The sequence below is a fragment of the Sarcophilus harrisii genome, chromosome 1, assembly GCF_902635505.1.
Source record: "Sarcophilus harrisii chromosome 1, mSarHar1.11, whole genome shotgun sequence".
Lineage (NCBI taxonomy): Eukaryota > Metazoa > Chordata > Mammalia > Dasyuromorphia > Dasyuridae > Sarcophilus > Sarcophilus harrisii.
The window spans coordinates 642,001,978-642,029,316 of record NC_045426.1 but is presented as its reverse complement, the minus strand read 5'-3'; the positions used below and the strand labels follow the sequence as shown (position 1 = coordinate 642,029,316).

The following is a 27,339-nucleotide window of genomic DNA, read 5'->3' as shown; positions in this document are numbered from 1 at the left end:
TACCACTCCTATCAAAATATGGTGTTTCTGAAGTCAAAGGAAGAAAAACATATTCAGAAAAAGGGAGTGATAGTGTCAAAAACTACAAGGAGATTAAGAAGGATAAAGTCTTCATGAAAAAAAAAAAGACCCTCAGAGTTAGGACTTAAGAGTCCATGGATGATCTCAAAGAGAAGTTTCAGAAGACAAGGGTAGAAGTCAAGAGTAACTATAAAATGGAGGCGTCGGTCTTTCAAGGGATTGACTAGACAGCACCTGGAGGAACTGGAAGAATCAAGGGAAAGCTTTAAGATTAGGGAAGTCTAAGCAGCTCTGGAGGCAGACAGAATGAAGCATCTTTTCTCTTTTTTTGCCCAGGAAACTGGAGTTAAGTGACTAGTCCAGGATCACACAGCTAGTTAAATGCCAAGTGTCTAAGACCGCATTTTAACTTAGATCCTGACCCCAGGGCTGGTGATCTACCTACTGTGCAGCCCAACTGCTCTGAAGCATCATTTATTTTTGAATAATAGTTTCCTCAGGGCTCTGGGCAGAGCCTTGGTTCATGTAGTAGTTCAAAGTTCCTGTTCTTTAGATCATCTTAAGAAACTCCACAGGAGAGAATATGGGGACAAGGGTGGAACTCTTGCTGTCCGTTTCATTTCATCATCAGATGATGCCGAGAGCTCCCACTGCATATGGCGTGCATGTTTGAAGCCCCTTAAGGAAAAGGGTACTTAGGACCAGAATTCTGCTTGTAGAACTTCTATACGCTTGATATCTTTCATACCCATATTTCAGCCTTTCTATCTAATATCTCTTTATTCACTTGTGGGTAAATAATTGTAACAGTTGCATCATCATTTGTTTCCTCAAAGGCTATATAATTAGGGAAATTATTTTTAAATTAAAAATTTTATTATTCAATCATCAACAAACAAACATTCCAGTACACAAGGGCCATGTAAGAAACCTCAGACTGATTACATTTTTAAAAAGGGATACAGTAACATTAGCCCAGTATAGGCCGGCATATAGATTTGTGTTGGAGAACATTCAAACTGCTGAAGGCGGCATGGGCTCTAAAGCCATCCTGCTACAGAAGAGAAAACTTCTCTACCTTGTTGGGTTTCCTTTTGTGTTCTTGCAGGAACGCCATCTCCCAGGCCTTCAGCAGGGCCCTCACCTCCCGGCACCGCTCCATTGCTGGTCTAAAAGCTGGGGAAAATGCAGCAAAAACCCATTAGACATTACTAACATAAAACAATTACCCGTAGAACACCTGAAGGACTGGAAATCACCATCTTCGCAAAAACTCGATGGGGGAAGGAGTGTCATTCCTGCTGTACAAATGGGGGGACTGGGGCTCACTTCCCGATTAGCAAGGTGGCTCCCCATTTCAAAACCCGAGGTTGCTAAGCTCTGAATCAGAGCCGATGGGCCTGGACTTAGGAAGAGCCGAGTTCAAATTCAGCCTCAGAGATTTCCTAATGAGATGGCTAGGGGCAAGCCTGCCTCAGTTTCCCCCACTGGATAAACGAGGATAATAATAACAGCACCTTCCTCGCTGTTTGCTCGCTAGGGTTGTTGTGAGGCGCCCTTAGCCCAGCGCCCGGCCCTGTCTCTGCTCTGGCTGCCAGATCCCTCTCCAAGGGGAGGCCCCTGGGAGCTCCCGCGGCGGCGCAGCTGTTCCACCTCTGGACAGCGCCAGGGGTGGGGGGTGGGGCGGGGCTGCGACGCCCGGCGCAGGGGGTTGGGCCTCGCGCTTCCGAAGATCTCCAGGCCCTTTTAATGCAGGGACCCGCAGGTTTCCTCCCCCGATTTCTCCCATTACAGGAGCCTGAGGCTGCAGCGCGCGCTTCGCTTTCGATAGCCAGGGAAGGGGAGGCAGGCGCGTTCCGCTCCCCCCGCCCGCCTTCTGCCCCGGGCAGTCTCAGGCCGCCCGCGCCCCCGGAGCCCCGCACACTCACCGAAGGGCCCCACGGCCTCCTCCGCTCCGGGGCCCACAGCGCGCGAACGCGCCCCCCGCCCTCCTCCCCGCACTAGTAAATCTCCCGCTTCAGGAGCAGCGGCTCCGCGGCCGCAGCCAATCAGACAAAGAGCCACGGCTGCAGAGGCGGGGTGAGGGGTCCGCAATCGGTAGAGGAGGCAAACCAACCAATCCCAGAGAAGCTGGAGGGCGGTGGCCAATGGGAACTTCCTGCATCACCAGCCCCGCCCCTCCGCCGTACCAAGCCGGATCTATTTTTCGTGGCGGAGGGAGGTGGTCGCTTTCTCAGAAATAGACAAGTATAACAACTGCGGTAGATCACAACGGCGACGACGGCGGCCAGGGCGGCGGCCGCACCCGGGCCGGGGGGCGAAGTACGGCTCGGCGCGGCCCCGCGGCTCCGGGGGGAGCTAGTCGGACCCGCTGGACTGCGAACCGAGGGTGAGGGGGGAGAGCCGGGGCTGAGGACGGCGTGCAGGGGGCGCCTCGGTCCAGGCCCGGGAGGGACAGATTGGTGCCTCGGAGCGGCGGAGCCCCGGAGAACGGGAGGGGCGGAAAGGGAGAGGGGCAAGAGGTTGCAGGAGACGCAGCCCCCGCACCTCCCCCCCACTCTCGGGAGCTGCGGATGGGCGCCCCCCCCAACGAGAGGGGAGCTGTCTAGTCTGGAGCAGCCAGATGGGAGGGGAGCGGCGGGGGAGGGGAGTAGAACGGGAGCGCAGATTGCATTAGGAGGGGGTACGCGAAAGCTGGGTTGGGGGATGGGTGGGGGGGTCGGGAGCAAAAACGATATTGAGAAGGGGCTCAGGCCGGGAGGAATAATATGCTTGGAACATGGGGGGGGGGGCAGGTAAAGATGAAAGACGGCAGGATGGAGGGGGGCGAAGAATGAAGGCTTGGTGGGGAGAAAGGGCGTTGCAGTAATGGAAGCCGTATTCAGAAGGGGAGATGTCAGGCTTGAGGAAACGGACTTGGAACAGATGCGGGAATAAAGGGAAGCCAAAGCGATCGGCAGGCAGGAATGGAGACGGTGCATTGATGGAGATTGCATTTAAATTGTGACGGAGGCTCAGGCTGGTAGGAATAGGCGAGGGGAGTGGGCATTTTAAGGTAAAAATGAAGATTGCAGGAAGAGAGGAGGGGGCAGGATGTAGAGGCTGCTTTAGAAAGTGGGCGGAGGGGGACTGCAGACCGGGGGAGATAGACAAAGAGCAGGTGAAAGGGGAGAAGAGAAATAGATTTTCTGGGTGGGAGGGAGGGGCAAATATAGATACAATAGCATATGATTATATTTGTCATAGGAGGAGGGACTGCATAGGAAGCACTTTGAGGTTTGGTGGTTGCTGGGTAAAGCACGAAGGGTGGAGCCGAAGCCACTTGAGGGAATTGGGATCTGAGGCAGGAAGGATATAAGGGATGAATAGGCCACCCAAATGGGTTGCTTTAGGATTGTAGGGGAAGAGGAATATACGGAAGACATTTTTTAGAGCAGTGATCTCAGGATCCATTTGCAATTGCAAAAATTATTGAGGATTTCCTCAAAGACCTTTTGTTTAAGTGGATTTTATTTATCCATATTTGCCATGATAGAAATGAAGACATTTTAATATTACCTTGAAAATCTTTCAGGGATCATACTTTGAGAACCCTTTTCTAGGGGAAAAATGGAGATCAAATGTTTGGAGGAGGGGTGTGGTTTGAGGCTTCTTCAGTTTCCCTGGGGATCCTGGAAACTGGGTCTTGGGGAGCAAAGTTGTATGATCTTATTTGGCATATATAACATCTGAAGAAAGGATGTGGCTCCCCCCCCCCCTTTTTTTTTTTTCCCCTCCCTTTCCCAGAACTCTTGTTCCTGAGGCCATTTGGGCTTGGCAGCTTGAGCCGTTTTTCTGCCTCTCATCTCATGGGGTAGCAATACCATTGCTACTCTGCTTTCTGAATCCTTGGAGGTGCTTGGATTCCCAATTATCTCCTGGTTACCTAGGAAAATTCTTATTCTGAATTAAGCTGGGAGCTAATCTCTAGCACTAATGCCAGTGACCCTGGGCAAAACACTTCCTTCCTGGACTAATTTATATAAAACAAGAATGAGAATCTGGTCTGTGGATTGATTTTAAGGGGTTCATAAACTTGGGAGAAATTTTTATCTTTATTTTCACTAACTTCTGACTGAAATTTAATATTTCCCTTATTTAAAAGCACTATTCTGATAAGAGTCCATCCATTTCACCAGATTGCCAAAGGGTTCCATGACGCAAAAAGGTTAACTCTGGACTAGATGATTTCTAGAATATCTTTTATCCCAGACTCTACCAGACTTTAGAACAGTTGTCAGAGGTGATTTGAGGCTGGGTGATTGGGAAGAAAGCTAGTACATAATGAATGAACTATGAAAGAGGCTGTAAGTAAATGTGAGTGTGATCACGGGCTCAAAGGACAGCAGAATTGTCAGATCTGCTATACCGTGGCATGTATTGATCAGTCATTTCTGTTGTGGGTTTTCTTGGCAAAGACACTGAAGTGGTTTGTCATTTCCTTCTTTAGTTCTTTTTATAGATGTGGAATTGAGGCAGGATCACAGAGCTGCATTAAGTGTCTTGAGGCCAGATTTGAATTTAGAATGTCTTCCTGACTAAAGGCCTAGCCCTCTATCTACTGCGCCATCTAGTTGCCATAATATGAAATAGTATGAAATTTCCTAAACGTTGTACATAGAAAATCAAGCAGTTAAGACCACAAGTCGTATGGGGGAAAGGGACTTAGGGCACAACATTAAAAAACTTCATCAATGATACATTAAAAAAGAGGAACCAAATAAAAACATTAGCATAATTTTATACATCTTAAATGACTAAGAAATGCATGTATGCCATAATAAATAATGGTGGAGTCCACAGTATCTGGCTGCTGTGGCTGGCAAAATTGATGACTATAAGTCAGAAGGCATTGTCAGTGGAATGAAGGTCTGAGACTTGGAGACATTTTATCTGGAAAAGGACTGAACTTTTCTTGTGGAAGAGAGTATTGGAATGGCTACAGATTGTGATTTATTGTAAAGCAATGTGTTTTCTATATTCTCAATGCTGATGACAAACTCAAACATGAACAAATGTGGAATTTAGGTTATTCTTAAATTATTCCCCAATACGTCAATTGTCTTGGAACAGATTTGAATTTTCAAAACAATATTACATTAATGCAGACAAGATTAGAAGGGAAGCAGTAAACTGGTAAAACATTTTTACATTCAAGAGTTCTGATAAAGTCCTCATTTCTAAAATAGTCAATAAAATTGACTCATATTTATAAGAATTCAAGCCATTGATAAGCTTATATCTCAAAGAGATCTTAAAGGAGGGAATGGGACTTGTATGTGCAAAAATGTTTGTGTCAGCCCATCAGTTGGAGAATGGCTGAATAAGTGATGGTATATGGATGTTATGGAATATTACTGTTCTGTAAGAAATGATCAGCAGGATGATTTCAGAGAGGCCTGGAGAGATTTATATGAATTGATGCTAAGTGAGTGAGCAGAACCAGGCAATCATTATACATGGCTACAATAATATTATATACAATGATCACTTCTGATGGACATTGCTTTCTTCAACAATTGAGGCCAGTTCCAATGATCTTGTTTGATAAAGAGAGCCATCTAAACCCAGAGAAAGTACTATAGAAACTGAGTGTGAATTACAACATAACACTCTTATTTTGTTGTTTGCTTCCATTTTATTTTCTTTCTCATTTTTTCTCCTGTTCGATTTGATTCTTGTGCTGAAAGATAATTATATAAATATGTATGCATATATTGGATTTGACATATTTCTGCCATGTTTATTTTTTTATTTTATTTTTAAATTTTTTTTTAATTTAATAGCCTTTTATTTACAGGTTATATGTATGGGTAACTTTACAGCATTGACAATTGCCAAACCTCTTGTTCCAATTTTTCCCCTCTTTCCCCTACCCCCTTCCCCAGATGGCAGGATGACCAGTAGATGTTAAATATATTAAAATATAAATTAGATACACAATAAGTATACATGACCAAACTGTTATTTTGCTTTCTACCGTGTTTAACAAAAAAAAAATCACATTTCATTTTCTACCAAAAAATAAATTAATTAGTTAAAAAAACAGTGTTACAGAACAGAATGCATTCTTGTTGACATGTGTCTCCAATGGCAAGAAAGCTGCTAGGATTGTTGTCTCTAAGTGTACAATCCAGCTCTTCTACAGATCAAGCAGGCATTTCTGATGGATTTGCTCAGGTTTATCATTGACATTAATTTTCTAGTTCTGATCTTATTTATTCTCCAAATACCTTTCTGATTATTTTATTGTCCTACTGGACAATATGAAATTTCCTAAACGTTGTACATAGAAAATCAAGCAGTTAAGACCACAAGTCTTATGGGGCAAAGGGACTTGGGGCACAACATTAAAAAACTTCATCAGTGATACATAATGGACAATATGAAATTTCCTAAACGTTGTACATAGAAAATCAAGCAGTTAAGACCACAAGTCTTATGGGGGAAAGGGCATAACATTAAAAAACTTCATCAGTGATACATAAAAAAGAGGAACCAAATAAAAACATTAGCATAATTTTATACATCTTAAATGACTAAGAAATGCATGTATGCCATAATAAATAATGGTGGAGTCCATTATTTTCTTACTGGAAGAAGATCACTATTCAATCTAATTCAACTAGCATTTTATTAAGTGCTTACTTTATATTAGGCACTTATGTATTTCATGATAACAAATATGATTTTCTACATAAACTTGGATCATCATAAATCCATTTTCTTAAGTACTATTCTTCCTCAGGGATAGTTGGGCCATTGAGATTGTATGTGTTGAACCAAGTCAAACCTCAAAGTGTTTTTGAATATCTTTCTCTCTATTCATCTACCACACCTGGTTGGATGATTTCCACATCTCAGGTGCTGACCTCTCTTCTGAACTTCTGCCTGTACTTTTGGCAGCTTGTCAAAGCTGTGGTCCCTTAAATTGTTTTATGCTAAACATCTCGAATTTCTTTCAACAACCTCTCCGTGGTAGGGTTTTAGATCTCCCTGTCCATTCTAGTTCCCTTCTCTTTAATACATCTTGGGGTTGGTTGCCAGTGGCTTTCCTAAAATGACATATTCAGACCAAAATACTGTTTCAAATGTGAATCGCCTATAGTTTAGGTTCTGAATACTAGTATTTATGTCTCCAAAGGCTGCATTAGCTTTTTTGGTTTTCCATATACTATTGACTTGGTAAGTTTGTAGTTTGATGTTATCTTTTTTTTTTTTTTTTAATTCATCCATTTCTTTTATTTTATTTATTTTTTTTTATATAGTAACTTTTTATTGACAGAATCCATGCCAGGGTAATTTTTTTTTACAACATTATCCCTTGCACTCACTTCTGTTCCAATTTTTTCCCTCCCCTCCACCCTCCCTAGATGGCAAGCAGTCCTATATATGTTGAATATGTCCTAGTATATCCTAGATACAATGTATGTGTGCAGATCCAAACAGTTTTCTTGTTGCACAGGGAGAATTGGATTCAGAAGGTAGAAATAACCCGGGAAGAAAAACAAAAATGCAAACAGTTTACATTCATTTCCCAGTGTTTTTTTCTTTGGGTGTAGCTGCTTCTGTCCATCATTGATCAATTGAAACTGAAATAGGTTTCTTTGTCAAAGAAATCCACTTCCATCAGAATACCTCTTCATACAGTATCGTTGTTGACGTATATAATGATCTCTTGGTTCTGCTCATTTCACTTAGCATCAGTTCATGTAATTCTCTCCAATCTTCTCTGTATTCATCTTGCTGGTCATTTCTTACAGAACAATAATATTCCATAACATTCATATACCACAATTTACCCAACCATTCTCCAATTGATGGGCATCCGCTCAGTTTCCAGCTTCTAGCCACTACAAATAGGGCTGCCACAAACATTTTGGCACATACTGGTCCCTTTCCCTTCTTTAGTGTCTCTTTGGGATATAAGCCCAGTAGAAACACTGCTGGATCAAAGGGTATGCACATATATCCCAAAGAGATTATAAAGAAGGGAAAGGGACCAGTATGTGCACGAATGTTTGTGGCAGCCCTTTTTGTAGTGGCTAGAAACTGGAAACTGAATGGATGTCCATCAGTTGGAGAATGGCTGAATAAATTGTGGTATATGAAAATTATGGAATATTACTGTTCTGTAAGAAATGACCAACAGGATGATTTCAGAAAGGCCTGGAGAGACTTACAGACTGATGCTGAGTGAAATGAGCAGGACCAGGAGATCATTATATACTTCAACAACAATACTAGATGATGACTAGTCCTGATGGATCAGGCCATCCTCAGCAACAAGATCAACCAAATCATTTCTAATGGAGCAGTAATGAACTGAACTAACTATACCCAGAAAAAGAACTCTGGGAGATGACTAAAAACCATTACATTGAATTCCCAGTCCCTATATTTATGCACACCTGCATCTTTGATTTCCTTCACAAGCTAATTGTACAATAATTCAGAGTCTGATTCTTTTTGTACAGCAAAATAATGTTTTGGTCATGTATACTTATTGTGTATCTAAGTTATATTTTAATATATTTAACATCTACTGGTCATCCTGCCATCTAGGGGAGGGGGTGGGGGGGGGGTAAGAGGTGAAAAATTGGAACAAGAGGTTTGGCAATTGTTAATGCTGTAAAGTTACCCATGTATATATCCTGTAAATTAAAGGCTATTAAATTAAAAAAAAAAAAAAAAAAAAGGAAGATGAAAAAAAAAAAAAAAAACAAAGGGTATGCACAGTTTGATAACTTTTTGGGCATAATTCCAGATTGCTCTCCAGAATGGTTGGATTCGTTCACAGCTCCACCAAGTTTGATGTTATCTTGAGGTAGAACATTGGACCCCTGTGTCAGGTTTTCCCTGCTGTCCCCCTGATGTCCAAACCTTCCACTACTCTTGGTTTTCAGCTTTATGAGATTGTAAACTCCTTGAGAGCATGGGCTGTCTTTTTCTTATCTGAATCTCTAGCACTTTGCACAGTACTTGGCATACATTAGGTGCTTAGTAAATATTTACTGAATTGAATTATCTATGTGAATTCCTTTCTAGCCAAAATTCCTTCATCTTGTACAGTGCAGTTCTTTTTGTCTCAGGTATGTGACTTTGCATTTGTCCCTATTAAATTTTGCCCTACTTAGTTCATTCTCCTCCCACCTTCCCTTGTCAAGCTTAATCAAATCTTTTAGGTTATTGATTCTGTTGAATGAATTTACTATTCCTCTCCAATACACAGGTACTCTCTCTCAGTCCCTCTTTTGAACTCTCCCCATCTTTCTCTTTTCCCCCACCCTTCTTTACCTTCTGGCAGCTTCATTTCTCTTCTTTCAAATCTCACCTAAAGCCCTACCTTCTACTAGAAGAGTGTCCCAGTTCTTCTTAATCTTAGTTACTCCCTCTGAGATTATCTCTAATTTAACCTGTATATAGCTTGTTTGAACATATCTGTTTGCATATTGCCTCCTTTATTAAACTGTGAATTCCTGAAGTAGAGACTTTTTTTATTTTTTTTATTTTTATTATTTTATAATTTTTTTTATTTTATTGTTTTTTTCCCTTTCCAGAACTTAGCCCAGTGCTTGGAACATATTAGGAACTTAATAAATGCTTTTTTGATTTACCTTAACAGCCTCTTATTATCCCTATTTATGATCACTATGCCATGCATCTGTGCCTTCCAAATTTGTCTTATACCTGCTGGGAGTTTGTCGGTAGTACCAAAAGGGGAAAGGACTTTTGAAAGTTACCCCCTATGGTCTCTCTCTAAAGCTTTTCCTCCAGTGATTGGAATAGAAAAAAGAGAGACTGACCAAATGAAGACCTGAAGGAGGTTGGAACAATTCAGTTGTAGATCCACTGTGATAGAAAGCTTTGTTAGTAGTAAACTAAGGAAGAGATGGGATCCTGAAGTAATTCTGGGCTGTGTACAATGCAGGTGCCCAGTAAAAGCTGAGTTGAATTTTTTGATTCTTCAGAGATATAAAATAGCAGTTGCATGTGAGCCAGGTGACCTGTAAGACTAATTTTTAAGTGTTCTCTTTTCTCTTGGCAGGTGCTTCCCCTTCTATGTCTCCTGGACTTCTAATGTACATTGCTTGCAACCATGCATTCCCTAGTGTTCCTGTGTGCCCGTCAGGTGATCCAGGACCAGGTCTTTGCCTGCCAGGCCTTGGCATTCCTGCCCCAGGAGCTGTATGCAGTGCTATTCAAGGCTGCCTTCTTAGACAGAAAAACATTGGTGTTGCAGAAGCTGGTACAGATGTGGCCTTTCCCTCTCCTGAGCTTCCACCAGCTGCTGCGGGAGAATTCTTCAGATTGTCGTCGGATTCCACTACAGGAAAGGCCAACAAAGGAGAGTGTTCAGGCTGTGATCCTGGGGCTCTCTGCACGACTGAGGGAGCCACCCCCTCGCAGGTAACGTGAGCTGTGGGAGCTGGTATGTAGTGGGCCCAGCAAAAAAAAACATGTAGGATATCTTCCAAGGGCTGAGGGATGAATCACTGATGCTATTCAGAAATTTTTTCCTTCAAAATGAGTAATTTATTTAATAACTAAATAAACAAACTTTAATTTGTAACAATTTAACAGTTACTTTCTTTCCATTGCCTTTGTTCATTTTACCCTATATTTGTGCATATATTTTTTTTGCTATAGTTTTATTGTTATATACATCTCCAACTCTGCTTTTTTTGTTTTTCATTTTTTGCATATCTTTTTGTTTTTCTTTCTAGTCCTTATTATATTATCTAGTACTTTGGTTTACAGAGTTTTTTCAACTATTACCCGATTATTGGATAGTACTATACTATGATTTTCAGCTTTTTATAATGAAAAAAACTCCTTTTAGAAATATCTTTTATAAAGAAAACTTTGCATCAAATAATTTTTAAAAATTATTTAATTCACAGGGCATTTATTAAACAATCTACTATGTGCTATGCATAGAATATACAAAAACAACCCTTCACTCAAAGACTTTACATTCTGTAGGGGAAATAATTAAAAAATACAAGGTGGCCTTTAAGATTGTAAGGTTTCCTACTCCTTCATAGTGATAACAATATCAAAAAAAGGGCAGAATGTATTAAGGATCACCTGTTTTTTAGATAACTTACACAAACATGTGTAGTCATGATCTTTATTTATTTATTTATTTTTAATAGCTTTTTATTTACAAGATATATGCATGGGTAATTTTTCAGCATTGACAGTTACAAAACCTTTTGTTCCAATTTTTCCCCTCCTTCTCCCCAACCCCTTCCTCAGATGGCAGGTTGACCAATACATGTTAAATATATTAAAGTATAAGTTAAATACAATATATGTATACATGTCCATGACTCTGAAATAGTATACAATTAGCCTGTGAAGGAAATCAAAACTGTAGGCGGGCAAAAATAGAGGGACTGGGAATTCTATGTAGTGGTTCATAGTTATCTCCCAGAGTTCTTTTGCTGGGTGTAGCTGGTTCAGTTCATTATTGTTCAATTGGAACTAATTTGGTTCATCTCATTGTTGAAGATGGTCATGTTCATCAGAATTGATCATTATATAGTATTGTTGTTGAAGTATATAATGACATGATCTTTATTTCAAGATTAATGAGCAGAGTAAATGCTGGAACTGAATCATATCCATAGTGACAGTTTTTGTAAAATAAAATCAAGATGTAATAACTTGGCACTAAATGGAAGAAAGGCTCATAAACTTTCCTCAAGAAGCAATTAAATGGCATAGTTGCTTTCCTGGTGTAGTCACAGGCACTATAAGAACACATGATCATCTTTCCTAGCAATGCTCACAGAAGATGCAAACAGGGAGGCAATGGAAGAAGTCCTGGCAGCTTTTCTCCCTAATTGAACCAAAATTTGTTATTACCTAGGCCTGCTCTTCTTTACCCAGCACTCTAGCCATTAGTCATTGTAACACAAGTATCATGAAAATAATTGCAGCTTTTGTGTCATCATTTGTTTCTGAGGACAAAAAGAGAAATTCCATGAAGGGGGAAAAAATATTCCAACAATTAGAGTTGTCCAAAAGTATAATGGGGGAAGTTCAACTTCACTGGTGGCATTCAAGCAGAAGACACTTGCTGGGATTTTGTAGCAGAAATTGCTACTTAGATAAAACTTGGACTAGATAACATTTGACATCTCTTGTGGAATTTGTGAAAATGAGAAAGTTGGAAGTAGATTTAAAGTTAGTACTATTAAAAGAACCAGAAAAAAGACTTTTAAGGGGAAAACTTAGGGAAAGACATAGATAAGAATAATGCAAAGGGAGAATTTGTGGAAAGGTTGTGATCAGGCCAATGAAAATCATGATAACCCACCTCCTAACATGGAAGTGATGGAATGTGATGATGTCTTTTTTTGATGTGGTCAGTCTGGGAATTTGTTTTGCTTGAGTATGTATGTTTGATGATTCAGGGACATCAATTAGAAGGCTGTTACCATAGGATAAGGGAGAGATATGAAGGCCTGTATTCAAGTTGTGGCTAGGTGAGTAGAGAGAAGAGGTCAAAATGTGCTAGATTAACTTTGGTGTTCAGGGTTAGTTAACTAGTAAATTGGGCGAATGTTATAAATGTATTTACACAAATTTTAGCAAAGCATATGATAATATTTCATGCTGTTACTAAGAAGTTACAGTGTTGACTAGATAGACTAACAGACTACTCAAAATAGGAGTCTTTAGAGATTTAATGTCAAGGCCAGTGGTTTCCAATAGGGTGCCCCAGACATCTGTGTTTAGTTCATTGCTGTAGAACATTTTTATTAATGACTTTAACAAAGGCATAGGTAGCATTTTCAAATGTACAAATAGTGCTAACATTCAATGGCAAAATCAGAATCCAAAAAGACCTTGACAGGCTAGAGCGTTGGACTCAATCTAATAAGATATAATTCGGTATGAATAAATGTTTAAAACTTTATAGTTCGGTAAAAAAAAAAAAAAATCACCTGCTTAAGTATAAGATGTCAGAGTGATGATTCGATTCCATTTTGTCTGAATTTGTCTGAAAAAGATCTAGGATTTTAATGGATTCTAAACCCAATCATGAGTCAAGAGTGTGATATGGCAGCCAAAAAAATTAATGTAATCTCCACCTTCACTGAGAGCCTCATTTCTAAAAATTAGATAATAGTCCCTCTGTATCCTTCTCTAATCATGCCATCTTGGATTGTTGGGCTCAGTTTTGTGCTGTAAAGTTTAAGAAAAATATTGGTAAGCTCAGAGTGGAAGGGAAACCTTGAGGCCTTGTCACATGAAGTTCAGTTGAGTTTGACTAAGAGAAGATGTGGGGATATGATAACTTTCTTCTAATATTTGAAGAGCTGTCATTTGGGACACATTTGTCATATAACAGAATGTGTAAAAGTGACAAAGAAGCAAATTTAGATTTAATGTTGGGAAAAGTAGCAACTGGAGCTGTCTAAAAGGATAATGGACTACCTTGAGATGTGCTTGATTCCTCTTCCCTCCCAGTTGGAGGTCTTTTAGCAGATTCTGAGTTGCCACTTGTTAAGTATAATATAATGGGCATTCTTTTTGGGAATAACTTGGATTGGATTGATGTCACAGTCTTTTTAAACTCAGTTCTGTCAAGTCACAGATCTAACAGAATATAAAATACTAAAAATGTTAACACTCCTAAAAGGAAAAAAATTAAGAACTTAACATTGGAAATTGAGGTCAAAATAATATTTGGAGATGGCCAACATTATTGGCAGCTAGATTGTGTAGCCAATAGAATGCCAGATCTGGTGTTAGGGAGAATTGAGTTCAAACAAACCTATAAATAAATAAACAAACCTATAAATAAATTGAGTCAAATACAGCCTCAGACACACTGGGCAAGTTATTTAATCTCTGCTTACCTCAATTTCTTCATGTGTCAAATGGAGGTGATAATAATAGCACCTGCTTCTCAGAGTTGTGAGGATCAAATGAGATAATTACAAAGTGCTTAGCATTGTGTCTAGCATGTAAGCACTATAAAATGTTAATGTAGAAAATCTAAACTTTAATAAGAAGACGAATTAACTTGTTTATAGGAATTGCTTTTGTTTTTAAGCTACTATCAGAAAAGATCAAGGAAGCTTAAAAAATATATTCTGTTTCTAACAAGACATCATCAGATATTTTGGAATTAATTGATCTAGGCACTCATTTGATCTTTTATAAAAATAGTTATAAAACTCTATTGACAAAAATGAAAGCCATAGAAAGTTAGAGGGACAGTTGTTATTTACATTTGGATAAGATCAGCATAGTAAGAAATGACTATATTTTTGGAGTTAATTCACAAATTTAATTCAATATTAATGAAAATGTCAATAATTTATATAAAAAAATGAAGAGGGCAAGAATATTTAGCTTGGGTCTGGAAGAGAAATGGAAATCTATTATAAGGCAGTTACCATCAAAACTACCCCAAATTTAGCTACAGTGCTTTAAGGGTTCTAAATTTCATCATTGTATATCCTCTTTATCTCTGTCCATTTGTGATAAGGATCATAAACCCCTTATGGTCTTATTAAGCAGTTTCATGAATTTTGCCCTTCCCCTCATCTAGTAGTTACCTTTTTAATTTTTTAATCCAATTTTCTTTTCACTCCCTTCTCCTCTACTCATTAAAAAATAAAAAAAAATAATAATAATAAAACAAAGCTCATTAAAATATTCCCACATTTTAGCCATGTCCAAAAAAATAAATATAATTCAATTTGCACTCGAGTCTTTTTACTTCTCTCTCTGGAGGTGTGTTGAATGTCATCATGAGTCTTCTGTAACTATGGTTAGTTCCACTGTATTGATCAGAGTTCATAAGTCTTTAACAATCATTTGACTTTATGGTACTATTGTATTAGATAAGCTGTTCTAGTTCTACTTCTTTCATTTTGCATCTGTTCCTACAAGTCTTTTCAGGTTTTTCCTAAAATTGTCCTCTTTGCATACACATCCTGTAATTTGTTCAGCCATCCTCATGGACACCCGTCAGTTTCCATTTGTTTCTTTGCTACCATGAAAAAAAAGCTATTACCATTTCCAAACTTAGCTGGGCTGAGAGATAAAATATAAAATCTGCTTCTTAAACTGGACTTAAATTTTTTTTTTATTCAGCTGTCAAAACCTGGCACCACATCATAATGAAGCACCAAAGTAAACCTTAGGTGGCAGAAGAACTAATACCTGGCCAAAGAGGGCTCCTAGAAATAAAACCAAATGTATACAGAAGAATAATGTTTGATAAATATGTGGAAAGTAAAAATCAAGAAACAGAATCACTAGTTATCAAATAAAAGGAAAACCAGATAATATTTTCAGTCTTTTCTAGGCCTCTAAAATACTCTGACTTAACAAGCAGAGCCAGTGGATCGTACAGCTTTAAAATAGCTATGAGAATGTAAGTTCATTCTGAGCCCATTCAAATTGTGCCATTCAGCATGGTCATATTAATCTAGGGCCCAGACCCAGGAATTTGACCTTAGAGCCTTTCTATTTCATTTATTCCATGGATGGTAAGATCCTTCCTCAGACATTCCCTTCTTCCTCTGGAGGTTAAGAAAATAAGTCTGAGACTCAAGAGTGATGATTTCAAGAACAGTCAAGGCAATTATTTTTTCCCTTGTGGGCAGGTACTTAAGATTCTGTTGGAATGGCTGTGTGCCGTTCCCTCCATAACTCCTCTGTTCCTGATTGTATGACAGTTCTATTAACTTCTTAGAGGGAAATTGAGAGCAAACTGGACAGATTGTGCCTTTTAGGGCAGTCAGCCACGTAGTGGTGGTTTCTAGGACGGGTCTCACCTTGTCCCCTCCTTTCTTTAGGAAGCTGCAGTTGCAGTTGTTGGACATGACAGGAATTCTGGATTCTGGCTATGAGGAAGACCTCACAACCATGACCATGTGGTCCCGTACCGTGTCTGTGATCCAGACCTGCATCATGGGTCAGCTGAACAAATCTTTACGACAGAGACGGCGGCGGGCCAAGCGCAGGAAGGCGGTCCCGCCCATTTACACTCCGACCCCCATAGAGGTTCGGGTGGATCTCCGAGTGACCCACAGCTCTTACGGCTTTCTGAAGGACACACTACAGACGAGTGCTTTCAGCCCTCTGCGCCTCTGCTGTCGAGACTTCCGGGCTGAAGAGCTCCCTTTGAACAGCACTGTCGACATGTTGGAGTTACTGGACCCCATGCACTTGCGCCGAGTGGACCTGTGCTTCAACAGCCTCGAGTTATCTGGCCTGTGTGAACTCATGGCTTCGATTGTGAAGTTCAACAACTTGCTGAGCCTGAAGCTTCAGTACAGCTATGTGGACCTCTGGCAGCTCTCCTCCGAGGCAGAAGAGAGCTTCCGCTTGTTTATCACAGAGCTTAACAAGTTGAACCGCCTCAGAGAGCTCAATTTGGGTTCCTCTTGCCTTTCTGGTCGGCTGGGTCAGTTGCTCAGGTAAATGGACCTGGGAGATGTCTTTATTCTCATGACAGTTCAGTGACTCCCTCTTCCATGGCCTACGTTATGCTGATTTCACTGAGTCAGTTCTTGATTGCATCCATGAGAAAATGTTACAAGATGTATTCCTTGTAATCATCTAGATGGCCAGAGATCTCTTTTGATATCAAAACTTGCCTAACAGTCTTCCTACTTTTACCTTCTTAAAGCCTTGCCAGTTCTTTTTCTTTTTTTGTTTTTTTTTGGCTAAGGCAGTTGGGATTAAGTGACTTGTCCAGGGTCACACAGCTGGGAAGTGTTAAATGTCTGAGGCAAATTTGAACTTGTGTCCTCCTGACTTCAGGACTGGTGCTCTAGCCACTGAGCCATCTAGCTGCCCCAACAATTGCTACTTATTTTCTTTTTTCTTTCTTTTTTTTTTTTTTTTGGCTGAGGCAGTTGGGGTTAAATGACTTGCCCAGGATCACATGGCCAGGAAGTGTTAAGTGTTTGACTCGTCAATTCTTTATGCCTCTAAAAGTTTCATAATGTTAATGATCATTATAGCATAAGGATTTTTATCCTTATTAACCTGTTTTTTTACTGTGTTCTTCCCCATTCCTTCAATGCCCCTGTGGCCAAAACCCGTATCTATCTCCCAGCAGAGGGCAAAGCTTTTTGTAGACCAAAATCTGTCTTGTCCCTCTAGTATGGGTGAATCTGGGTTTTGATAGCAAATAATGCCTTGTCTTTCTCTTTGCAGTGCCCTGCAGGATCCCCTGGAGAGCCTGGAAGTGGCCTTCTGCTATCTCCTCCCCACAGACTTGAGGTACCTGGCCCAAAGCCCACACGGCCCCCATCTGAAGAAGTTGGACCTCAGCGGCAACAACCTTTCAGGCGCCCTCCTGGGCCCCTTCCAGTCTGTGCTGAAGGCCGTCTGCGTCTCTCTGACGCTCCTGAATGTGACTGAATGTGAGCTTATGGACACCCACCTTATTTCCACTCTTCCAAGCCTGTGCCGCTGTGTTCATCTTCGCTACCTTGGTCTCTATGGCAATCCTCTCTCTACCTCTGGACTTAAAACCCTTTTGGTCCGGTCAGAGGTGCTGTCTGAGCTCCAGCTGGTGGTCTATCCATTCCCCGTGGACTGCTATGAGATTTTGCCGTGGCCACCCCCTGCTGCTATCCTGCTGGATGAGGAGAAGTTTGCCCACGTTCAGGCTGAATTACGCCAGATGCTCCTGTCAGCTGACCGCACTAACGTGTTGTGGACCACGGATGTCTACGGTCCCAACATGCCTGACTACTTTAGCTTATAACTGGTGGTCTGCTTGCCAGGGATGGAGAGGACCTTGTGGCCATCCATCCTCCCTGGATTCGAGAGGCTGTCACCGGTAGTTCCGGTGCTGATTCTTAGAGGCCCACAAGGAGTCTTGAGGCCTTCTCTCCTGCTGCTTGTCATCTTTAAATACTAGGAATTCCGGCTTGTCTAGCAGGGGCATGGAGCTAACTTTATAGTTTGGGGATGGGAGGGTTTGGGGAGGGTATTTCTGTTGGAGTGATATTTATGAGAACCCACCAGGTTTATGAGAACCTAGGTTACCTTCTAGTCTACCAAAAGTGGGTCAGAGGGGCTTATGGGGTCCTGTCAAGGATACCAGATAAGCTAGGCCAGGTATTCAGAAAAGGTTGTCCTGACACATGTCTGGTTTACTCTCTTATACTCATTCCAAGTGTGTGGAGAGAACCTTCATCTTTTTCTACTTTATAAGGCTTATTCCTATGTCCTCAGGACATACTGGGCTGATTTAGCCCAGGTGAGCACTTAAAGTCTTATAGTGTTCAGTCAATGGTTAAGTATACCAAGGAGACTCGGGAGTTTTCCCTGGCCAGTTTGGAATGCTGGTGTTAGGGTTTGATTTCAGAGTCCCCATGGATCTAACTCTAGCCATTCAGTGGGCTCCATATGCTTACTTTAGTTCTGAACCATAATGACATTTTTGTGGATAAAGGACTAATATTATGAACAAGTAGCATGAACTTGCTTAGCATTCCCCCTTAAATTCTGTGGGTGTTGGGGATATTTGAATTAACCGTTCAAACCACAAGTGTTGCACCAGAATAGAAATCTCTGTCTTTAGATTGTGAGGTCCCCCTGTGTTTTTTGATGTCTTCTTTTTGATATATATTTCCTATTGTATCTTCTAGGTGATTGTGTAGGAGCTGGAATATTCTCCAAAGGGCTCCTTTTCCCAGGAGTCTTTTCCCAGGTTTTTATCTGAATTCTTGGTTCATTTTAGGAGAAGATGTTTAAATTGTGGTCCATATGTAAGGTGGGTTCCCACTGGGGAAAACTTTGTGTAGCATAGGAACTAGGTGTGAGTCCTTCTTCTTGACTGAAGTTATCCTTAAATGAGTGCCCCTTTTTCATTTAAGAGGGGTTCTATTCTGCCAGGGTGTTCCAGGGGCCACTAGAGGAGGTCGGGTTCTTGGGTTTCTTTATATTCTTCACATAACACATTACAAACAGCAACATATTATACCTTTCCAAATTAGAAGGCTTCATTCTAATAAAATCCAAACAAATTTCTTACTGTTTGGATTTGATTCTGCAGAGCCAGTAGCTTGGCCACCATTTGGCATAGACCCAGCAGGCTTTGTTTTGCCAGAAATTCTCCTTTGGTTGCTATAGAGAGTGATCTGTTTCTTGAAGGAATATTAATGCTTGGCAAGCAAAGTTAGGTAAGACCTGCATCTCCTGCTGTTCTTTGAAGGGGGTGTATTTTTATTGCTTATACCTTCTACATTTGCATATGTGTTGAAAACTCCTTGCCAGTTACAGCATATTGCCTGGGTGAAAACTAAGTGATAATACTAAAAGTAAGCCAGCTTGGATTTTATATCCAGAAAGCAGTTCAGTGATTAACAATAAAAATACAATTATACATATACACCTTTTCTTAGCATGGTTCACATTTTCTTTAGTTACTATTTTAATCTCAGAAGCATAGTTTTTAACTCTAGACAAGTGATAAATCTTGAATAATTTTGGAATAAATTAGTCTCCAAATTATTTCACTTCTAGGATAATAGTGTACATGTAATTCACATAAAGAGCAGATGCATCAGTTGGCAGAATATTTTCTTGTACTTTAAACTCCCACATTGCATACAAAACTATTTTCATACCTTTGGACACATGTACACATTTAAAATTTACATGAATAATAGATTGTTTTTCAAAATATTCAAACTATTAATTTGCCTGAAGAAAGGACTCAAAAATATTTGCTTCCTATGCACAGTTATTTTTCATTCTTTCAGATGCTTAAAGTTCTCCCAGTACTTGTGAAATGAACTCAAAAATTATCAGGTAAATACTTCTTCCTCTATCAGTTAAAAAACTATCTTGTTACTCTTTAAAACAATCAGGTATAATGATTGGATTTCTAGAATGCCCATGTTCATCTATCTGCTGCTTTTGTGCTGGGGTTAACACTAACATTCTTAAGATTATATCTCTACCCTTATAATCTATGGCTAATATAGTACATATAGTCCTGCTGTTAGTTCATTTTAAATATTTTTAGAAGGCATCGTTTTTCTGATTCTGAGTCTGATTTCAGGGGATTGACCTGAATAATTCTTCTAGAACTAAGAACCTCTTTTACTCCTTAAGGAGTAGATCTAGGGTAGGAGTTTTTAACATTTTGTGTCATGGACCCTCTTGGTACTGATGAAGCCCATAGATCCCTTTTCTGAATAATGTTTTTAAATTCAGAGTAAAATACATAGAATTAGAAAGGAAACCAGTTATATTGAAATGCAGTTTAAAATTTTTTAAACAAGTTCATAGATCCCAGGTTAGGATGTAGTTTAAAGGTGACATTGGGCAACCAACTTGTATCATGGATTAGTTATGGAGAGTAGGGGGGGGGTAACAGAGTGTCTGCCATTGTAACCTAGGAAATCATGTGCCTGAATTCATTGTAGTTATTTTTTTTTTAACCCAAAGGGTTCATACTTTTTTGATAGATTTAATTGAATTGGACACATATATATCATGACTCAGATTATTTTGGGAGCTTGAAATTTTTTTAATACCAACACTAGATGGACTTCAACACTGGGGTAAATATAATTTTTAAGGGGTCTTGCTTCAGAAGACTTTGTATATGGCTCAAGGTTGTCAAAGGGCAAATCAGTAAGAAAGAGTTCTTCATGCCTGACTTGAAATATGCTAACCTGAGAATAAATAGACTAGAAACCCCGGTTCTCAACCATTTTTTGGATCAAAGGGTCAAACATAAAAATTTTAGTTGGGAACCTTAGAAATTGTCTAGTCCAACCTCCTGATATTATGAATTAGGAAACTAAAACCTACAGAAGTTGCAGAGCTAGAGTTCAAATTCTTATTTTCTGATCCCTATTTCAGATATTTCTTATGATACTATGCAGTCTATTTTTCTTGTTCAGACATAATGGTGATTTTTATCTATTAGCTCTTGGTATAGCTCTGGTGCCTTGATATGTGACTTGTGGAGCATTATTAATATAATTGCTGGGGGTTCTGTGTAGGGTTTGGTGGGAGACATAATCATGCTCGTTGGGTAAGAGAATGCAGTACCCTGAGTCCTAGTATCAAGAAAAGGTTTCTTGGGTGAGAGAGGTTGCTTTTTTTTTTTTTTTAAATTTAAGGGACTCCCAGGGAATAAATAGGAATATAGAGCAGCTTTTTTCCACCATATAGAGGAAGTGAAAGGAAATAGGTGTTAATTTAATGTTCTTTTGAAGATTTCAGGGAAGACGGTGAGACAAAAAGTAGGATGGGATGTCTAGCCTAGAACATGCCCTCAATGAGAAATGAAAATGTTGAAAATAAATATAATCAGAATATTTAAAATCAACCTGGATCTAAAAAAGAAAATGAAAGTAGTTGGTGAAAGCACAATTTAAAAATTCTGCAGTCCAAGGATTAATGTCAAAGCACCAGGAATATATGAAGATTGGGGAGCAGAACTCACTTGATAAATAATGGACAAGAGAGTTTGGATATATGTTTTTAAGGAAATGAAAGGCCTAACTTAAAAGGAAAGAGGACAAATTCAAGAAACTTTCCTAGTTAGTTCTGGATCTTTAGCAATAAAAACTAGGATAAAAGGGGATCAAATTTGGCATTGAAAATATGAAGGATAATTCAGGATTAAAATGATAAAAGTCAGATCCAGTTCTTGGAACAAGCATCTCCAAGATTAAAGTAGGGTTTAAATGGAACTTGAACTTACTGTTAATGGGGTTTGTGGGTTTTAATTAGGATCATCTATGCTACAAAATGAAGGAACAGCTGAATATAGAAATAGTTTTCTGAGAATTGAGACATTTTTTCCATATCTGAAAACAAAACCAGTTTTAGAAATTGAAGGAATTCATTAGCTTTTGTTGTTGAAGAAATCTCACCAAAAGATTCTATGGCACAAAAAGGTGAAATTCCCAAATTCAGATAAAGGGGAGACTTCTCCAAGCAACAACAAAAAAAGAGTATAGACAGTGTGCTTCAGAAGTCTTAAGTGAAGTTTAAAGGTATAATAACACGAAGCTCTAGTGCTATTTTTAAAATTTTTGGAACAGCCTGTATAAAAGATTACAACCTCTAATTATGTACAGATATAATAGGAGATGAAAGAAAAGGCCTCCAAACATCATAAAACCAAAACATGGGGTAAAATCTGAGAGTAATAGAGTGCCAAAGAACTAAACATCCTTTCTGAAGTCAGAAGAATATCCATATAAATAAGTTAAACAGAAATCATTATGAGAAGACCATATTCATTTAGTCTCCATAAGTCTTTGAAATGTGTTGGGGCAACATTGACATATTTAAAGACATAATATTAAACAGTTAAGACCAGGGAGGTTCTTTAAATTTGTTCAGTTATTAGATTAGGAAATAGATTTAAATTTTACAAGTTCACACAAGATAAAATCAAACATAAGCAATATAATATTTTTATTTTTGAAAGGGAGATATCAATGAATTATTTTGTGAATTTAAGACAATAATACAGAAAGGATATGAAGAGGGAAAGAGTAAACAAATCCCAGAGCACAGCTTTAAGTCTCTAAAAGAAGAGGAGAAGATGGGTCTAAGGTCATATGAGTGTACACACCTATGTAAAATTACAATAAATAATACAGTTCCTTCTGATTAGAAAAACCTCCCTCTAAATTCATTTCTAGTTTTCAACAAAAATAGATTTTTAAAAGGATAAGATATATCACGTATTATAGTTAGAACAGAAAGTATTAACTCAAATCCTATAAGTTATATAGCTTTGTTAATTAAATGTCAATATCATGTCTTCATGAAACACTTTTCACATTTCTTTAGTGTCTTAAGACTTGAAGAGCTCTATCTTCATAATAAACCCATTTTACAGATGAATTGAAGCCCAGAAAGTTGAAGTATTTCAGAGTTGCCCAGAGTCACATAGGTAATAAGTGTTCTGATACTTTTATTCATTTATACTTAGAAATTTTTACATAATGACATAGCTAGTTCTGGCTATTACTTGAACTCATGCTTTATGACTCCAAGATCAGTGTGCTTTTGATGATACCATGTCACTTTAAAAATCAGTAGTGTATATGCTAATAAAAGAAAAACAGGGCTATCCATTAAAAATTGCAAATTTAATTTTTCTGATTTGAACTCTGTTTTGAGAGAAGTAGGAATGTTATATGTGAAAGGCATAATGAATAACAAAATGAGAATGATGGTGAATGAACATGCCTCAATAATATATGTGGAAGAAAAAGCTAGAGTTCTGCAGGAACAAAGAACTAATATCTATGGTGTCTCATGTCATTAGAAAATGACCAAATAAGTAGAAAAATCACATACTTAACAATGTAAAGAAAACACTACTATGTACTCTTCGGTACTAATCAGTACTTTCAGTACTATCCAGCTTAAATTCACTATCCCATTTTATAGATGAAACTGAGAAAAAGAACAAATTGTAGAACTTTAAAACATCAGGTAATACTGTGCATAGTTATGTCACAGAAATTAAGTGGGGGAAAAAAAAGGGCAGATAGTCATATAATTATAACGTATCTAAATTAACTCAGCAAGACATTAAGAAAGATTAGAAGGATCAATTCTTGAGAAAATACTTAGGAAATAAAATCATTTTTTTTCCCTAAACATGGTAGTATACTTTGCCTGTTTTCTTGTTTGTTTTTTGGGGGGCAAGGCAGATATAATTTAGGACTGCATGAAATAGTGAAATATACCTGCCTCAGAGTTAAGAAGTCTTGGGTTAGAGTCCTGCTTTTGACAGATGGGATGTTTGATCCTGGGTAGGTCAGTTAACTTCAGTGTTTTAGCCAGCTCTCTAAAATTGTGACTTATAGTGAAAGTGCTGGCTTTTGGGGAGAAGTTGTGTTAGTGAAAGGAGAGGTCCAGATCTTATCCCTGTGATCTTAGTCTCAAAATAAGACGGGGAGCATTTAAACTAGACTTAACATCAAATTAATCAAATTATTCACTATGATAAAATAAGGTTTATTCAAAGTTTAGAAATGTTCTTAATTTAAAGTTAAGGAAAGAGACAATATTCCTTTTATGTTTGTAGTTGTTCTGATATTGAACCAGCCCTGTATTCCTGGTATAAATCCTTGTCATAGTGTATGATGTTTGTGTTATTGCTGTGGTCTCCCTGCTAGTATTTAAACTTTTTGTATTAGTATTCAAGTATTAATAGAAAAGCCATTCCTATTAAAAACTGTAAGCAAATGCCTGCTAGACATTACTCTGTGACAAAGTATTAGAAAAACTAGCAGTTTAAATAAAATATTAACAAGAACTTGGAGAGGCAAACATTGGAAAGGAAAAGATCACTGAGTGATAGCATTTTTTTTCCCAATATTTTATTTTTTCCAAATACATGTAAAAATAGTTTTCAGCATTCATTTTTGTAAAACTTTTTGTTCTAAATTTTTCCCTCTCCCCAAAACAACATGCAATCTGTTATAGGTTAAATATGTGTAGTCCTTTTAAACATAATTCCATATTTATCATGTGCAAGAAAAATCAGACCAAAGAGGGGAAAAACATGAGAAAGAAAAAAAAAAGGTGAAAATGATTATGTTTTGATCCTCATTTAGTCTCCCTAGTTCTCTCTCTGGATGTGGTATTTTCTATCCCAAGTCTATTGGAATTGCCTTGAATCACTGCATTGTTGAAAAGAACCAAGTCCATCACAGGTAATCATCACCAAATCTTGTTACTGTGCACAATGTTCTGGTTCTGCTCAATTCACCACTGAGTGATATAAACCTAGAAAAGTTAAGAGATTTTATTAATGATCAAATTAGAGCAAAGTAACAGGTTAACACACATCAAAATTGTTCACATTATGTGGCAACAATAACGGAAGAATCAATGATCCCATTTAGATTACTGACATATATATGTGAATATTCACAATAATGAACAAATGAAAATTTTATGTAGGAAACTATAAAACAATGAGAAAAATTTTAAAAATAGGAATCTTCCTTGTCTGGTGATGGGGAGGAAAGTGGTGTTACAATTTATATGAAGATTTAATGTGATATTGATGATACTGCTAATTTATATAGAGCTGGTTAGTATGTTTTGGGGCAAGTAAATACATCCATCAGAGATTATACAGGGGGGGGGGATTTTAGGGGGGGAGTTCACAAAAGAGTCCTTAGAATCATTTTTCTATAAGTCCCAAATTATTAAAGCTTGCACTGTGCAAACAAAAAAATGGTATAGAAATCTACATGAAAGGTTAATACAGAGTAAACATCTATTTTAATAGGGAAAGGAATAATTCAAAAGTTGTTTTCGAGGAAAATAATAAATATGGAAGAAAACAATTTCAGATCCTTATCTCATGATATTCAGTGATATTATCCAACTAGATTAGTGAGCTACATTTTTAATCTCATTTTTTACGGGGTTGAGAAGTACATTAGCATACTTGTCCTAAGTGTGGAGACGAATTCTTGGTAAAATAATAGATTATTTGAAATAAAGTTATCGGGCTTGACTATACACCAAAAACATGTTAGTATATATAAGGATAATGTTGAGAAAAAATTTCATCTTGATTATGTTATGAATTTATAAGGGCAATACCAAATTCCTAATGAGCAAATGGCCAAAAGATATGTCTAGGCAATTCACATGACAGAAATCTAACACCGTGTTTGAGAAAAATGTAAAGAAGTCAGCAATTCCAAGTTAAAGATACATATAATCATTGTCCAAACATTTGAAAGACAAGTTAGGAAGATTGTTCTTTATTTCCAGAGGAACCAGGAAAAATCGGTTGAAGTTGTTTAGAGGGAGATATAAACTTGATTAAGAAAAAACTCAACAAATAGAATTGTCCTGTTGTGATCTTTAGTCTTGATGGTTACACTTGGACATGTTCTGTTTAGTTATGGTTAGATACTCTCCAAATTTCTTTCTGATTATGTGATACTACCAATGTGATACACCAATTTTGGGAAAACTTGGGAATTATGAAAACTCAGTGGTGGGAATGGTAAGGGAACAGTGTTGTTGACCTTACAAAGGGATTATTATATTATTTTTTAAATTGTAGGCAATCAGGGTTAAGTGACTTGCCCAGTCACACAGCAGCTACTCAATGTTAAGCATCTGAGGCTGGATTTGAAGGCAGATCCTCCTGACTCCAGGTCAGTGCTCTATCCATTGCTCTACCTGGCTGCCCCAGATTATTCTTTCTGAAGTACAAATTGGCAGTGCTTGGCAAAAACTATAAACTTACCTATAGCTGTGATTCATTGAGTCATCCTAATATTGGGGATATCCACCCAAAGAAGTAACTTTAAAAGAAATGTTTAAAAATGGTTTAAAGCTGTGTTATTTGTAATAATGGAAAAACTGGAAATGGTCTAAATGCTCAACTGTTGAGGAATGGGTGGGTTAGAGTCAGGGAGAATATGGCACATTAACATGAAGGTGACTTTCCATGCAGTATAACAAACACTAAGAATATGTGGAAGTGAAAGTACAAAATGGAGTAATTTCATTTGAAAAAATCAAAACTGAAGTGCCATTTAAAAAAAAATGTATTTTCAAGTCAAATACCACATTCATAGAAGGAATATAGTTTATGTGCAAGTGTGTGTAGATATGTTAATGTAGAGAATCCGAAGGATCAGAAGGAGAAAGCTGATAAGTTGCTATTGCTATGTGCATGTTTAAATATACTTTTTGTTGTTGTAAAATTGAAATAGACGCCAAATAAAAATTTTTGAAAAATACAATCTTACTCCTAATTCTTGAGTCCTTCAAGATGGAACTTTTAACTATCTTACTGGGTCGGTTAGTTCTAGGATTGGGTAGAAGTCATGTCAGGGCTGAATGGCATTCTAAAATTCCCCTTTTGATAAAGAGAATTAGTCCCATTGGTTCCTCAGGTACTGGAAATACAGAGGAGGTATAGGTAAGGGGTTATCTCTTTACCCTTTATTGTCTTCTGTGTTGAAGATCTTTGGATGCTGAAGATAATAGATGAGTGGGAGTTTCCCATTATTCGATCAAGAACTTTTGTCCATGTTTCTCATAGAGGTTGTGGATACGCCCACAGACTTATTAGCACAGCATGCAACTGCCATTACTGGTTATTGTAGATTGAATTGGTTGAACCTATGGAGGATGAGTTCTTTAGGAAAAAAATTGCTCAATTAATTCCTCTTTGCTGTATTATCTCCAAAAGAAAGAATGGAGGAAAAAAGTGACATAACATCATCCAACAGGAACCAGTAGTTGTGTATT

General features: G+C 38.3%; 2 protein-coding genes across 2 annotated transcripts in view; one reads left to right on the top strand and one right to left on the bottom strand.

The window, feature by feature from the left end:
• Positions 1–2,105, bottom strand: part of RECQL4 (RecQ like helicase 4) — a 31,802-nt gene extending 29,697 nt beyond the window's left edge. The window contains exons 1-2 of the mRNA XM_031947355.1: positions 1,950–2,105; positions 1,100–1,197 (exon numbers count right to left, since the gene is read on the bottom strand). Coding sequence (XP_031803215.1) covers positions 1,100–1,183 — 84 coding nt within the window. The 5' untranslated portion in view covers positions 1,184–1,197; positions 1,950–2,105. The remainder of the gene's footprint in view (positions 1–1,099; positions 1,198–1,949) is intronic.
• Positions 2,106–2,190: 85 nt separating this feature from the next.
• LOC100926457 (leucine-rich repeat-containing protein 14) lies at positions 2,191–23,569 on the top strand. Its single transcript, XM_031947356.1, has 4 exons — positions 2,191–2,410; positions 10,109–10,470; positions 15,891–16,514; positions 17,260–23,569. The coding sequence occupies exons 2-4, from the start codon at positions 10,160–10,162 to the stop codon at positions 17,813–17,815; spliced, it is 1,491 nt and encodes a 496-aa protein (XP_031803216.1). The 5' UTR covers positions 2,191–2,410; positions 10,109–10,159; the 3' UTR covers positions 17,816–23,569.
• The last annotated feature ends 3,770 nt before the right edge of the window (positions 23,570–27,339 follow it).